At 39.8% G+C, this 15826-nt stretch overlaps 1 protein-coding gene across 1 annotated transcript in view; it reads left to right on the top strand.

Annotated features, from left to right (window-relative positions):
- LAMA4 (laminin subunit alpha 4) overlaps window positions 1-15826 on the top strand; it is a 100180-nt gene that overhangs the window by 67783 nt on the left and 16571 nt on the right. The window contains exons 20-28 of the mRNA XM_065835805.2: window positions 938-1080; window positions 1404-1566; window positions 3691-3824; window positions 4963-5134; window positions 8355-8486; window positions 9570-9712; window positions 12546-12681; window positions 13571-13708; window positions 15206-15339. Of these exons, the coding sequence (XP_065691877.2) occupies window positions 938-1080; window positions 1404-1566; window positions 3691-3824; window positions 4963-5134; window positions 8355-8486; window positions 9570-9712; window positions 12546-12681; window positions 13571-13708; window positions 15206-15339 (1295 nt within the window). The remainder of the gene's footprint in view (window positions 1-937; window positions 1081-1403; window positions 1567-3690; window positions 3825-4962; window positions 5135-8354; window positions 8487-9569; window positions 9713-12545; window positions 12682-13570; window positions 13709-15205; window positions 15340-15826) is intronic.

A 15826-nucleotide genomic window follows, 5' to 3' on the forward strand; every position in this document is an offset into this window, starting at 1 on the left:
TATTCATCCATGTTTCAAAATAAGAAGTGTCTACTATATAACCGTCACTGATTTTGTGACAAGCAAAGAGCAAGGGTTCCTGAGACCCCCTGTTGTTGAAACTTCTCACCCCAAGCAATGAAGGAGTCTCTCTAAGAAGCAAACTAGGCTGCCCACGCAGACTGCCCACACTCGCTGCCTCCACTGCCATTACTGAGGTGCTCTGAAGCAGTTCCTGTCACCTACCTAGCTTTTGTGGGCCACGTTTGAATCAGGTTTACGCTGGTGACAGTGTCAATTCCAAACCTCTGAGGTCAGAGGCCCAAAAGATAAGCAGATTTATTTGCCTGTGGCTTGTGCTGCTGTTGTGCACTTTGTACATTGCCACTTTCACCTTGAAAGGGCATATATTCTCACCACCTGTGATGTGTTGTGAAATAAATGCTCTTCAAATTGTGTTTTCTACAAGAAGAAAAATCACATCTCACAAGCCAGGTATAATCCTAGCAAGCTGTTAGTTGGGAATGGTAAAGAGCCGGGCTTTATTTTTAAGCTTTTCTAAAAAGAATGCCTACTGAATATGAATCAAGAAAAACCCCTCTTGGCAGAATATTTAATTGCAGCGTAATACCTAGGGTTAAGACAAATGTTTCTTCCTATTTCCTGCATATGACACTGCACACTACATACTGATGAACAGCTTCCTATCCAACATGACCAATTTACAGTCAGAAGACCTTTTATTTACCTCAGTCAAAATGGATATAAAGTAAAATATCAGAGACTTTCTCTATATGGTTCTATCTGGTGAAAGAAACCAATTCAAGAATGAAGCATTTGTTTATTAGTTATATTTGAAGATGTAACTTAGTCTATCAAAGCTCATCCTTGACTAATGTTTTGCATTAAATCTCTTTTAATGTTGTAGTTCTGACATCTTTCTCCATTGGTGTTTTAGGCAAAAAATTACATTGGTCTTGCAATTAAAAATGACAACCTTGTGTACATTTATAATCTGGGTGACCAAGATGTGGAGATACCTCTAGATGCCAAACCTGTCAGCACCTGGCCGCCTTATTTCAGCATCATCAAAATTGAGAGGTAAAGTGATAATGTACATTTCCCCCAAATCAAACAGTCAATAGGAAAAAAAAAAAAAATCAAACAGAAAAGACTGGGTCAGAGCTTCTCATCAGGAGTCTTCAGTGTCTGGTTTTGCTGCCGAAATAAATGGAAATTCTCTGTGCTTTTAAACAGCCAGGACCCAAGGGGCCACAGACAGGAAGAGAAAGTGTCTATAGTTTCTCTCTGTTTTCCCCCAGAGTACCCATCTTCTAGCAAGGAAATAAAAAACCTTCCTGGAGCCTGGCCTTGTTAAGTCTAGCCAACACAAAACTCCCTTCTCTTACAATTCCCTTCCACAGGATTGGAAGACATGGCAAAATGTTTTTAACTGTGCCCAGTCTTAGCAGCACAGACGAAGAAAAATTCATCAAAAAGGGAGAGGTTCTTGGTCCTGGATCTCTGCTGAATTTGGAACCTGAAAATGCTGTTTTCTATGTTGGTGGAGTGCCTCAAAACTTCAAGGTTGGTCAGTTAAACACTCTATTTTCAAAATTACATAATGCAGACTTATCTTGCTGGGTTTTCCTTTAAACACAGAAATAGTTAATCAATAAAATATTTTGATTTAGTCATGTATCATCTTATGATTCCATCTTCTAGCCATGGTGAAAACTACTGTTTTCTCTAGCATATCATGTCATAGAGTAAGATGATCAGATTCCTGTTAGCTGTCATTCGAGTTTTCTGAAACGTAATAATAAGAAAAAAGCTTGCTATCTGTTAAGTATTATTCATAAACTAAGGTCTATTAGCCCAGCTTAATAAATTTTGCAGGCTACCAGTTTCTTCAATGCGTATTAGTTTTTGATGCTTACAATTTCTCTTTTACAAATATCACAAAAAAACAAAAAGTAATATCTTGTTAATATTAGGACAGTGTGGGAAACTAGCAATACAGTGATCTGTCTGAATTTAAATTATCATTGGTTTAAATCTAGCCTTACAAGAGCATGAAGAATCACCTGTGCAAAACATGTCTGAAGACCTGTTGGGGACAGTTCCTTCACTCTAGTTCCTCATAGTCAGCATGAATTAGCACCTTACTTACTTGCCTCTGTGAACAAACCAGGTCCTCTTTTTGGATTTAGAAATTGTTATGAATGATCTTGGCTATGAAAATCGCATGGCTGAATGAAAATGTACTTAGAAAGACTTTAGAGAATGATAAATTTTTAAGCTAATTTGTAGGTGCTAAAAACACCCAACAACTGTTCCACAAGCAGCACTCCTAACAATATAAAAACAAAGTTTAGCTCATATGCTTATGTATGATGAGGAGCTTTTGCATTGCTGTGATATATGCTGTGGTTTGAATTTGAGATTACTGAGCCCTGGGTGCAAATTGCCTGGGAATGGGACTGAAGACTGAATAATATTTGCACACACAAACAAAAAACAAACAAACAAACAAAAAGGTAATCCAGCAAATAAATCCTCTAGGTCTATTCCACAGCAGTGCAGAGGAGAAGGAAAAGAGAAAAGTGAAGAAAAATGGGAAAGAAAATGGGAATAAAAGGATTCATGAAACTATTTCATAAGTATATGGGTTTCTTCTCCCCGAGGGATGGACACCTCACATTTTCATTTATTAACATACAGTCTTATTGGCTAAAAGCTTTTACTTTTACTTCCATGTTACGTATTTTGCAAACATGATATGTACCACTTAATCATTAGAAGTCTTATGCTTAACATAATTTAACAGAATAGCAGAAGAAACAAAGAAAAAAAAAAGGGAACATGATCATTTACCAAATGTACCTGCTGCAGTTAAGAACCTCATTTTCTCTTACAGCTACACATATTCTGCACTGCTGTATTACCATTATTATTACACCATAAGCAAAATGGAAATAATGAGAAGCTAAAGAAAAGTCACTAGCAGTGATCAGACTCTGAAGTACAAGAGGTGTTCTTAATATCACACCTGTTCCACAGGGCAGAGTATTTTAATATTAAGAGAATGATTCACAAGCTCTGTCATCTTATTCCTTTGTATTTTTCCCCTCACCAATGTGGCTATTAAAATTTCATTTGCAGTGACCTCTGTTAGAAGAAGGACTTTCTGTATCCTGTTAACTGTTCCAAATAATACCTACTGAGGGTTAGCCACTGATACAGACTTTGAATTCAACTCTCCTGGGTTTAAAGAGCTCTCTCATTTCTCTCTCTTTTGTCATGGTGTGAAGTTATTCTTCTGACAGTGAAGGATGTCTACACATTAGATATGAAATATCAACTGAGAGATTCAAATACATTGAGCAAGATCTGTGATTAGTCAAATCTCAACTCTTTTCCCCTTTTCCAAGTGTGCTCCCTTCAAAACTACAAAAGAAGTTTTTGTTTGCAGTTGCCTTACCTGGCCTATTGTTCTCGCTATGAGACCGTTTACGTGCTCCATTTTAACTTATAGCACAACGGCCACACCATAAGGACTGCAAAGACTATTCCGAGGTCACATCATTCCATTTGTCTCAAAATATGAAGAGCACAGAGATTAAACTGATCCCAGGCACAAATGCTTTCATGATACCCAAAGAAAGAGTGTGACCTTCCTCCTTTTACTTTTCCTTGCTCTCTGCACAGCTCCCCCCTGGCTTAAACCTACCCGGCTTCATCGGCTGCCTGGAGCTGGCTACGCTGAACGATGAGGTGATCAGCCTGTACAACTTCAAGCACGTCTATAACATCGACACCACCACATCGCCACCTTGTGCCAGGTAGGGGACAGTCCCACCGTCACTCTACTGCTCTGTTTTGTTGCAAGTGCCTGTTCCGGTGTGAAGGTGATATTGAGTTGTCCAGAAGGACCTTGGCCACTTTTAAGTTCTGGTTATGTCAATAAGTTGAATTTATACATAAACGGGAGTTGAAATCGATGATCCTTATGGGTCCCTTCCAACTCGAGATACTCTATGATTTGCTGCTGTCTCCATTAACTCTCTCACAGCCTTGCTTACGCCTTTGAAACGGAAACTGCCACGTTAGCTGGGGCATGGTCCAGGCTCCATCCTTATCCCTGCTGCTTGCCTAGGACAGGATTGTTCCTGACTCGAATCCTGTCCCTGCAAGCAATAACAGCCACAGCCTCTTAGCTCCAGTGCGTCCAGTAAACTTGAGTGCAGTCCTGCCCCCAGGTAGCAAAGCCAGTGTGGAAGTTATCTTTCTGCCATACACTCTCAAATCCACAACAGAAATTCCTCAGATAAGCCATTTACAAACTTGGAAAGGCAGCCCCTGAAGTAGAAGTGAACATCAACCGCAGCCTCACAGCAGGCATTTTGTTCATACAACAGGCAGCAACAGCAGAATCTCTCTATACAAAGAACAGGAAAGGAATTTGCAGTTCTCAGTGGGAAGAAATGAGGAGGTGCTGGGACAGAGCAGCTGATTGCTCCCCGTGTCATTCCCATGGGGAGCACAAGCTGCTGCTCCCCAGGACAGTGCAGCAGAGCCCATGCTCAGCTAAAGAACTCAGAGAATTCAAATGGGTTTCTGCAAAAACCAGGAAAACACTGAATAGAAATATATGTGTTTCCTTATAATGAAGAGGTGTTGTAGGCCTGCTGCTTTACAAGGATGAGCAAATTTTCATGTTCCTCTACACACCACACAGAATAAAAGCACGATGTAATGATGAAGGACTTAGGTACACCTTCAAACCTACACATTATTTTTCAGAAAAAAATCCCAGAAAGAATTTGAAAGAAAAAGTCATCATTTCCACCACTGCCAGGAAGAAGCAGCAGTTCAGAACAATTATTTCAACAAAATATTTTAATTGTAAAGGCCTTTAGATTTTCCCCAAATTAAAATGGAGATATGCTAAATATTGCTTCTCTGCTTGTTTTTTCATAGAAATAAGTTGGCTTTCACTCAGAGTCGTGCTGTGAGCTATTTCTTTGATGGCTCAGGCTATGCCTTGGCAAGAAACATTGAAAGAAGGGGAAGATTCAGCCAGGTGACTCGGTTTGACATAGAAGTTCGAACACCTACAGACAACGGACTGATCCTGCTGATGATTAATGGGGTGAGTACCAAATCCTGCTGGTACCCTTTATCCATGAGCACCACAAGCTCCACAGTAGTTACATTCTAATGGAAAAGCTGAAATGCTTATGTCCTCACATTTAATTTCTGGAAAGTGGAAATACTTTGTGTTTGCCTGGTGCATGCATACATTAGAAGGGAACTGGAACTTGCTCTGTAATAGGCCCAGGAAGCCAAAGCCCTGAGCTTGACTCTGCTCTCATCCAGGGACAGTCAGAACTTCAGAGCAGTCATACTCCTGTGATGACATTTTGAGGCAGACTGCAATTAAGCCTAGGAATTGCAACTTTATTTAAATATGAATGCACAATCAAAGCAATAGGAAATTTTGGTTAAGTAACTCCCATTAAGCAGCCACTTTGTGGTAGCTGCCACATTATAACTGTGTCTCAGGGTGCACTAGAGTTAAATATGTATTTAAGTTATTGAAAATAGAAAGTAGCCCTAACAAAAAGGCTTTATCCAGATATCACCAGTTTTTCAGAAATTTGAGGATGATGCTAACTCTGTAAGGGTTTGAAGAAAGTAGACTCCACATGCAAATATCCTCTGAAGGCAAACTAAGATTTTTTTTGTCTTTCATAGAATCATAGAATGTCCTGAGTTGGAATGGACCCACAAGGATCATTGAGTCCAACTCCTGTCCCTGCATATGACAACCCCAAATGCACACCATGTGTCTGAGAGCCTTGTCCAATAGTTTCTTGAATACTGGCAGGCTTGGGGCTGTGACTGCCTCCCTGGGGACCCTGTTCCAGTGCTCCACCACCAGATGTCTTTGGGCATCTCCACATCAAGCTCCCAAGTCATGTGTGAATTACACCTTGGTAAAGCCACAGAAAACATTTTACTATGTAGATGCAATCCACAAGCACATACATGTTTAGACACCTACATGTGCCACCACACTGAGCATTTAGAAGATAAAAAATTCCACTCTCATTAGAAGAGCTACTCTCTACTGTTTGCCTTTAGGATAACTTCCAGAGGCAAGTTGTGGGGAGCAATTTGCTCTGCAGCATAGCATGCCACCACCAACTTTCACTCTCAGGAGGTTTTTGACTAAGCAACTGCTGTTTAAAGTTTAGCAGCCTCTGTTGCAGGAGAGTCATTTTTCTTCCAAGCAGAAGTGCTCAGAGGCTCATTGGAGATGTAGGCACTTCGTATATTACAGTGGAAACTGTGATCAAGCTGGATGTTAGCTATGGAAGACCATGCCCGCTCACAGGCACTTTTAGAAAGACTGTGGAAGATGGCTCATTATTCAATTCTGCAAAGACAGCTCAGAAATATTCTGAAAGTAATCCCTGTTTCATTTTCAAATTGAAGCTGTTCAAGACAAACCCAAGCTGTAGCTTCATTTAAAAGTGCTAGTTTAAAACCTGCTTTTACTACTTTAAGTAATGACTTTTGAGGGTGGACTCATTTCTGTCAGAGATAGCAGTTCTTGCCCTGCAGTAGTTTTCTGAGAATTATTGTTCCCATGTCTCCATTAGGCATGGGAACAACAGCATAAAGGGTAGGAGAGAAGACAAACATCAGCATTAAAACAATTAACCCAGACGCACCATTACTGTAAATTGTCCTTTCTGCTTCTTTATGTTCAGAGTTGGAACACAACTAATTCTATGGTACAGATTTTCATTTCAAGTACTCCCTAAAGATTTTCTAAGGTAGAGCTCCTGTTTATAATGTTTATGTCACCCAGTCAGAGAACAGAAGTCAGAAAATGAAGCAAAAATAGTCAGGAAATCCAGAAACCAAACACACACTAAATACATTCTATCTATTGCTAAGACTTCAGGAAATATATAGGTGCTGAGGGCTGGGAAGAGATACAATCCTGAGCTACTACGGGTGTCCTGATAGAAGCTGCTAATGCAGATACAGCCATTCTCACACAACATTGCTTTTACCAGTTGTACTGGTAAATAAATAAATAACTGCTGATGACACAAAACTGGGACTAGTGGTTGCTACACCAGAAGGCCGTGCTGTCATTCAGTGCGACTTGGACAGGCTGGAGGACTGGGCAGAGAAGAACCTCATGAAATTCAACAAGGGCAAGTGTAGAGCCCTGCACCTGGGGAGGGACAACCTCAGGCACCAGTACAGGTTAAGGGTGGAGCTGCTGGAAAGCAGCTTTGCAGAGAAGCACCTGGGAGTCCTGGTTGACAACAGGTTGACCATGAGTCAACAATGTGCCCTTGTGGCCAGGAAGGCCTATGGTATTCTGGGGTGCATCACAAAAAACGTGACCAGCAGGCCGAGGGGGATTATCCTCCCACTTGACTCTGCCCTGGTGAGGCCGTATCTGGCTAGTCCAGTTCTGGGCTCCCCAGCTTAAGAAGGACAAGGAACTACTGGAGGGAGTCCAGCAGAGAGCTACAAAGATGATTAGGGTTCTGAAGCATCTTTCTTGTGGGGATAGACTGAGAGAGCTGAGTCTGTTCAGCCTGGAGAAGGCTGAGAGGGGATCTTATCAGTGTTTATAAATATCTCACAGGTCGATGTCAAGAGGATGGGACCAGTGGTGCTGGTGGTGCTGCTCAGTCCTTTCAGTGGTGCCCAGCAATAGTATGAGGGATAACAAGCACAGACTGAAGCATAGGAGGTTCCTTCTGAATATGAGGAGAAACTTCTCTACTTAGAGGGTGCCAGAGCACTGGAACAGGCTGCCCAAAGAGGTTGTGGAGTCTCCTTCTCTGGAGACATTTTAAACCTGCCTGGACACGTTCCTGTGCAATCTACTCTAGGTGAACCTGTTTTAGCAGGTGGGTTGGACTAGATGTTCTCCAGAGGTCCCTTCCAACCCCAACCATTCTGTGATTCTGTGATAACATCTGTGGAGCATGTCATATTACTTTGACAGTAAAGAGATGTGTTTGCATTAACAATACTTTGCTGGTAAAGAATATTGGCATTACTGTGCTATCAAATACTATTCCTACAGAGAAACAGTTCATCAAGTCTTCAAGTAAGTGCTGTTTATCAAATAATTATGTGTGCATGTGTATATATATACACATATATTATGTCTATAAAAATAATCTAGAACCGTGTTATAGCTTTGCAAATAGAGATCTTTTCCCAGCATGCTTTTCACAATATCAGACACTCTCATGACACCTTTTACTAATTTTTTTTAAATTGCTGCCACCATCATAGTGCTTTTCTGACTGCTGTTTTGTTTTATACAGAGTATGTTCTTCAGTCTAGAAATGCACAATGGTTTCTTGTACCTCCGCTACGACTTTGGCTTCAACACCGGCCCTGTGCTGCTAGAAGACTCCATGAAGAAAGCTCAAATTAATGATGCCAAATTCCATGAGGTAGAGATGTGGTCACAATCACAGCTATTTGACCAACTATCCCAGCAGCTCCAAAGCAGTCATAATTTGCTCCAACACCAATGAGAACAGCAAAAGGATTAGGGGCCAGGCAATGTTGCAGTAGAGCAGAGTAGAGCACATAGAGCGCATCTGCCTGGTATGTCAAAGAGCACATACCAGTCCCACCACCACTGAGCAGTGAAAAGGGCAGGTTCTCCCTACCTCTTGGTAAATTTGCACTTGTGGACAGATTCTGGTTATTACTAGCCAAAGACAGGACAGTTCACATGGGAGAAAAAGTGTTACTAATTCAAAATGTAATCATATCCAGGACAACTATATCCTTCAAATGCACAATTCTTCTCAACTAAAAACATGTCATTATCCTAACGTGATCACCTTAATTGTTATGCATTGTATTACAAGAAATATTGCATTTCCCATTTTGTTTGAAGGGACAATTAATCAGGTAACAGTCTTTTATATCTGTATAATATTTTAGAGACTTTGGCAAATCAAAAATATCTAGATGTATTTGTTTTAAGAGAATTTGCTTTAAGCTGGTGTAACTGTGAGAGTGACAGTAGCAAATCCCGCTTAGTGGTTTGCTTCTCCTGCCACTTACTTGATGTAAATTCAAAGTCTGATTCCTGATCCACAACTGCAGCTGCAGTTCTATTCAACCTATTTAAGCAGAGTACAATTAAGCCTTTTATGTATTAATAATTAAATAAGATTTTTAAGAAGCATGCCTTAACTTCTTGGATAAATTAAGAAAGCACTCTGAAGTTAATGGAGTTTATCTGTTTGCTGCAGTGCAGAATTTGACATGGGGTACTTTCATGTGGATTTATTCGTAAGTGAAATATCCTGGGTTTTCAGTCAGCGGAGAAATTGCGACAACAAAATAAGCTCCCTACTAGTAATTGTTGTCAGCCTCTCCTGACTTACAAACAAATTTTGATAAATCAGAATAATTTTTCAAACAAAAAGATACAAAGATGTAATCAATTTTACAAAATCACCATGACAACTTACAAAATATGACATTTTGGACACTTCTAAGCATGTTTTTCTTTTCAGATTTCTATTATATACCACAATTCTAAGAAGATGATCTTGGTAGTAGACAGGCGACATATAAAAAGCGTGGACAACGAAAGAACAGCAATGCCGTTCACAGACATCTACATTGGAGGAGCACCTGCTGAGATTTTGCACTCCAGGTTGGTTTACAACTGGGATGTGACCATTATTTTCAAGTAATCACCATATTTAAGTTATGTTTTATGACCTGTGCTCATGGGTTTACAATAAGACATTTTTCTCAGCCTCAACACCTTATGTAAAACAACCCTTCGGACACTCTTTTAAGTGTCTCTCAAAGCTCTGAAGTACCAAGGATTAGACTTAATCCAGCACAGGTAAATTCTGCTGAAACTGGTCTATTTTTAGTAAGGGTAACATAAACTGTTGTCTTCTTAAAACAAAAAGGCATTTTCAAAGAACACATGAATAGACAGAATCACTATTCCTCCTTGCTCTGCAAAAAGTGATCTTTGTAAAACAGCAGTGCACTAGCTGAGGGATCAAAAACCTCTACCAACTGCATCTTCAAATCTAAAGATGATATTTTTTTGACTATGCACTCCAGTCCTAATTCGTCTCAGTTTCTCTCTAGAACCAAGTCAGGTGGCTCTTGTGTGGGTGTGGGAAGAAAATAAGAAGTCTCATTTTCCCATCATACCATTTGACAGAAGCCAAGTTCACTTTCAGTACACTGTATAACTCTCATTTCCTGCAGTGGGAATCTGCCAGACCAGGGTCACTCTCTGGGAGAGAGGGCTGGCTGGCTGAAGAAGGGTACGCTCTTCTGACAGGCAATATTCATTCCCAAGATCAGACAGCAAGGCCAGCATTTTCAGAAGGGCTTCAGCTGCTGTTTCAAGTGTCACAACTTCTAACAGAAAAAAATATAAAGGAAGATAGCAAATGTTGCACAATAGTTTCTAGGAATTAGTGGTACATCTCCTGAAACCTTACTTTACTGTCGAGAGAGCCTGTTGAATTGATAAAGTCTGAAATATAAAACACTTACAGAATAAGCTTTTAAGATAGGGCCAAACTTTGTGTAAAGGAAAATAATGGATTTCAATCCCGTGTTATTATTTGAACAGGCAAACAAAATGGTGGACAAGGGGGAAACAGAGTATATCATTTATCTGGCTTTTCAAATAGTTCTTTACAAAGATCTGTCACAAGGGGCTATTAAGAAAACTAGTGGGGTGGAGCAGGGAAAGGCTGCAGTGGATTAGAAAGCAGTTGGGAAAGAGAAAATAGGACATAGTAGTAACACTTCAATTTTCACAGTATAAAATGTTTGCAGCACATGCCCAAAGCATGTCTCTTAGGGCTTGTATTAAAAACACTAATGCTCTATAAACAAAGGACAAAAGGATGGTGAAAATTACTTTGGTTAATCAAGCCTACAGAACACTGAAAAAGCCCAGAAGGACCTAGAAATCAAGGTAATTGAGAGTTCAATGGCAGATGAGACTTGTTCACAAATGTAGGATACAAGATGAATCACATGAATTATGCTTTCTGGGTGAACTGTGGTTATGCTGCAAAACACCTGTAAGGTATTGCCAAAGCAGGAAAAATAGCATCTCAATAAACAAGTTGTATCAGAAAAAAAAAAAGGTATTTTTAAAATATGGTCAATTATAATATCTAAAAATCCATACAGAAATTATTTAAGAGGAGCTACACCTTTGCCTTTGATATCGTACTCAGCTTTTGTTCTCATGAAAAGAGTAGACAGCAAAAAGTATGGTCCAAATGTGGTGACATCATTCCTTTTTCATAAGTCAACCATAAGTAGGTATTAGAATCTTATAATCTACTACTATCTCTTTACTACTACTACCTGCTATTGATACTGATGTTCCCTTTTTCTAGACAGACTTACATTTAACTGATATTAGGGGCAGCAGCAGGAGGGGGAAACTAGGTCTGGTTTTAGAGGAGGAGTTTAATATTCTCTCAAAGCAGTCTGCCTTACAATGAGGTAGGTCATAGACAACTAGCAAGAAGCAGATGTCAGTGCTGCCAGTAGCATATCATGTGAGGTGAGAAGAATCCCACTGCCAAGCTCCATCCTGTAGAAAGCGCAAAGACCAGTTACAGGTAGCCAGGTCAAAACTCCAGAATTCACATTCAGTCCTTCAGTTTATTTGTTTCACAGTTTTCTCCTGGACTGGTACCCAGTAGATCCCGTGTCATTTCCTTGTCCAGCCACAGACCCTCTGTGATCTTAGGTAAATTTCTTCTTTTTCATGCAGCATGAATACTGAGAGGATAAATTCAATTATATTTGCCCTGTTCCATAATGCTGTGATATCTTGGTGAGCAACAGAGTTGAAAAACTTAGAGCAGTGAGCAGGACGAGTTGGGATACACTGCTTTGCCATCCACCTCAAATATGACATAAAGAGGATCCTGGAAGTCTAACTGCTGCTCTCATCTAGAACTACGTAAACCCACTCATCAGCAAGCAGAATTTACTTACTGACCTCTATTACTATTATTTTTTAAGAAATAGAGATCCATTTGCTTCCCAAGACAAGACTGGAGCTTGTTAGTAAAAGCAAAACACAAAAACTAAAACAAAACTTTTCTAAAATAATAAAAAATTGAGATAGAAATACAGTGATTTTCACTGGAAGTGGGTAGAAATATATTTTTAAATAAGTCTTTTCATTGCAGCAGCTATTTTTATATTTTTAAAGTTACTCTATACAGATCTCCTCTCTGAACTCTCATATTTCCACCCCCACTCCCCCTCCTCCCAGCCTTTATTACAACTGGTGCAACCTGACTTTTCAAAACACATAATGTGGTTAATTACTTGATTTACATAAAGATGTAGGAATAGGGCACTAGTGAGGGAAATGATTGAGGCTTTTCCAGGGTTTTTAGAACACCATGGAGATAAAAGTCTGTTCAGAAACGCAAGGGCTATCTAACTGCAGCTTGCTTGGCATTGTTTTCCAACAGCATTAGTTCACATCTGGCGGGAAGTATTGGCTTTAAAGGCTGCATGAAAGGTTTCCAGTTTCAAAAGAAGGATTTCAACTTGTTAGAAGAACCAGGAACCCTAGGAATCAGCTACGGGTGCCCAGAGGATTCACTGGTAAGTGTAACATCATTTGTGTGCTATATTCTGAAAGGAAATATTCCAATCTAATTCATTTTTACTCAAACACGAAGTGTCTTTGCATCATAATATAGATGTGTGAAATGAAAAAGACAAGAAGATTTTCACCCTTCAAATTACCTCTCCCCTTGAGGCAGGCCAGCTCTTCCCCTGTGATGCACAAACCAACAGCACCAGCATCAACACTAAGAAAATTGCCATTTTGTTTCTGATAACTTCCCTCATTCATCATTTGTTCATCACAATGCAAGGCTGATAAATCTAAAGAGTGTTTCTGGTCTTTCTCCTATGGTCATGTCTATCTAAGCCATGCTGTGAACCTGTAAAGATGAAGGAACCCATCACTTGTAGAACTCATCACACAATCTCACCCCCTGTCAACCCCACAATTTGTCCTAATTTGTTCTACCTCAGACTGGATTTTTCTTCTGAGAGTCAGAGGGTTATATACCACCACGTCCAACATCACCCTCCATCCCCCACTCCAGCAGGCAGTCCAGCTCATAAACTAATGCATCACACATTGGGATGGTGACAGTGCCACACAGCTGAGACTGGGGCTTGAAGCCCCCTCTGCTTCTAGTCTTCATACACACTAACGTCAGCAGACTTAGCATTAGGCCAAGAATGCCATGAAACTGAGAATAACTTGACTTACACTGCCTAAAATGGCTACACTCTCTTAAGAATTTCACAGCATGTGAGGAAAAGAGTATATAAATTACATTGAGACATGCAGGAAAAACTGAAGTTTTTGTAGAACTGAACTGGCTGCATCTTTGAAAAAAAAAAAAAAGGCTCATTCTTTTTGTGATTTGAATGCTTTCTGCAGTTTATTTGTAATTTTGTTTTATTTAATACACAGATGTCCCGCAAGGCATATTTCAATGGAGAAAGCTTCATTGCATCAAGCCAAAAAGTGTCCCTCTTTACTGAATTTGAAGGAGGCTTTAATTTCCGGACACTGCAGCCCAACGGGCTGCTCTTCTACTATTCTGAAGGAGTGAGTACATATTTCTTTACGGTTCGCTTTATTTTATCCTTGGATTGTTTCCCAGGAGAATACTAAGGGAATAACACAATTTCTCACTTCATCTTTTCGTAACAGAGAAAGCAGTCTGCAACATATTATAGAAGTATTCATTGATTACCTCATTTTCACAGTTCACATTTGATCTACAGATGAAAACCAGCAATGCTTAGACTTTATTTTGATGTTGAGAAGAGGATTTGATCAAATGCCTAGAATTAACCTACATCCATTTGTGTTTAATCAAGTCCTTAGGGCAAAAATGCACAGTGGATCTTGCTGTGCTCAGCAGCACTGCAATCCCTATTTGGACCTGTGGGTGCTACCCAAGTACAAATAGTATTAAGGGCCTGATATTTTCCATCCAGAGACAATCCCCTGGAAGCAAAGACAAAGTTTGTTTGAATTAATGAGACGATATTTTGAGCACTGCTGAAATGACAGAAATCAGTCAGAAAGCTCCCTGTATTCCCAGATGATAATTCAGCCTTCATGTGTGATCAGTAAGAGCTGCACTGGATAATGACTCCTTGCATCTAAGGGAAGTCAGGCTTTTCTAAACGCCCCCTCAGAAGTGTGACATCGGCAGATATATGGACTCGCACTCCCAAAATGTTGTGTGAGCCAGAATGATTCCAAGACTATGCAGCCCCAGATGACAGAACATTTGCAACCACCTCCAAAAGTCTGTTCTTCTATACCTGCAGAAGATCAGCAGCAGCAGTGCAGCAGGGCAGGCTGTACGACACTGATAACCACTCTTGAACTTTTACATTTTACAGCCTGGAGTATTACCTTAAATTGAAATCAGTAACCATGTCAGTTATCCACATAATTTGCATAAATGAGGCCTTAGACACACCACTTCTGGTTTTAGTTCAAAAGCTCTAATCCTATGAGCTGCCAAGTGCCCTACTTAACAAATGGAGGTTCAGCTTTTTAGCACTTGACAGAACAAGACAGCATGGTTCCTACCAGCGCACAGGAGCAGTGCTTGCTCTTATAGAACGGATAATATTCCTGCTTTGTGGCACAGTGATCCCGTATGCCTGACCCAGATAGCAGATCTTATCTGAGATAATTTTGAGTGATTGAATGGGTCTGATCAGAGGGAATTAGGAAAAGAAAAAAGAAATTATTGGTCTTATGACAGCAGGAATCTTGCGGTAACAGCTGCTCTATACAGTACCAGGGGTACCACGAACACAAATGAAATGTAAACATCATACATCCATGCTAGTGGAAGGAGCTCATGTGACAGATACACAAGACACAATGAGCAGCAGAATTCCCAGAATTTAGGCTTAAAAAGCAGCAAGAATATCAATTCTAATGAGATCATCTTTTTTGCAAATAAAGCACAAATGGAGAAAAGAGCAAGAAAGAAAAGAAACACAACAGGAAAATGCACAGAAATGTTATTTTTTCTGTGTTACAACTACTTATGAAGATGTCTTTTCTATGTTTCAGTCAGATGTACTGTCCATCTCTATGGATAGAGGTGCTGTTGTATTAAATGCAAGTGGAACCAAAATTCAATCACCAGACCGAAATTACAATGATGGAAAAACTCACTTCATCATTACTTCTGTCACCCCAGAAAGGTAAAGCTGTCCAGCATCTTTCATTCTCTACCTCCAGAATATAAGTATTTATTGTAAAGCACGTTATCATTTAACATACATTTTCAAAATGATGTTTAAGTGAGGAGTTTTAAACTATATTTTTACCTGATCAGTTCAGTTAAAAAAAAATACAAAGCAAAGAATCTGTGATTGAAAACTCGAGAGCTTGGCCTGAGCAGGAGATGCTGGGAACTTTTAGTAAAACTAAAATAACAGTTTTTCTAAAAGCTTGGTTCTTTTTTGTCCTCTGGTATGAAAGCAGTTTAACTTCATTTAAGACTAGCACGAGATTCATTTTGCAGCAGGATTGAATGTTCTGATTCGTTAAAGCAATCCCAGATTGACCTTGAAGTAATTGAGATATCCTCACAAAAAGCATTAATTTGGGATATATATAGTGAAACATGTTCAAAATACTTTTAGCACTGACAGATACAAATGTAGGACTAAATGCAGCAGTTTTAGG

Source organism: Patagioenas fasciata, chromosome 3, assembly GCF_037038585.1.
Source record: "Patagioenas fasciata isolate bPatFas1 chromosome 3, bPatFas1.hap1, whole genome shotgun sequence".
In the NCBI taxonomy this organism is placed as follows: Eukaryota; Metazoa; Chordata; class Aves; order Columbiformes; family Columbidae; genus Patagioenas; species Patagioenas fasciata.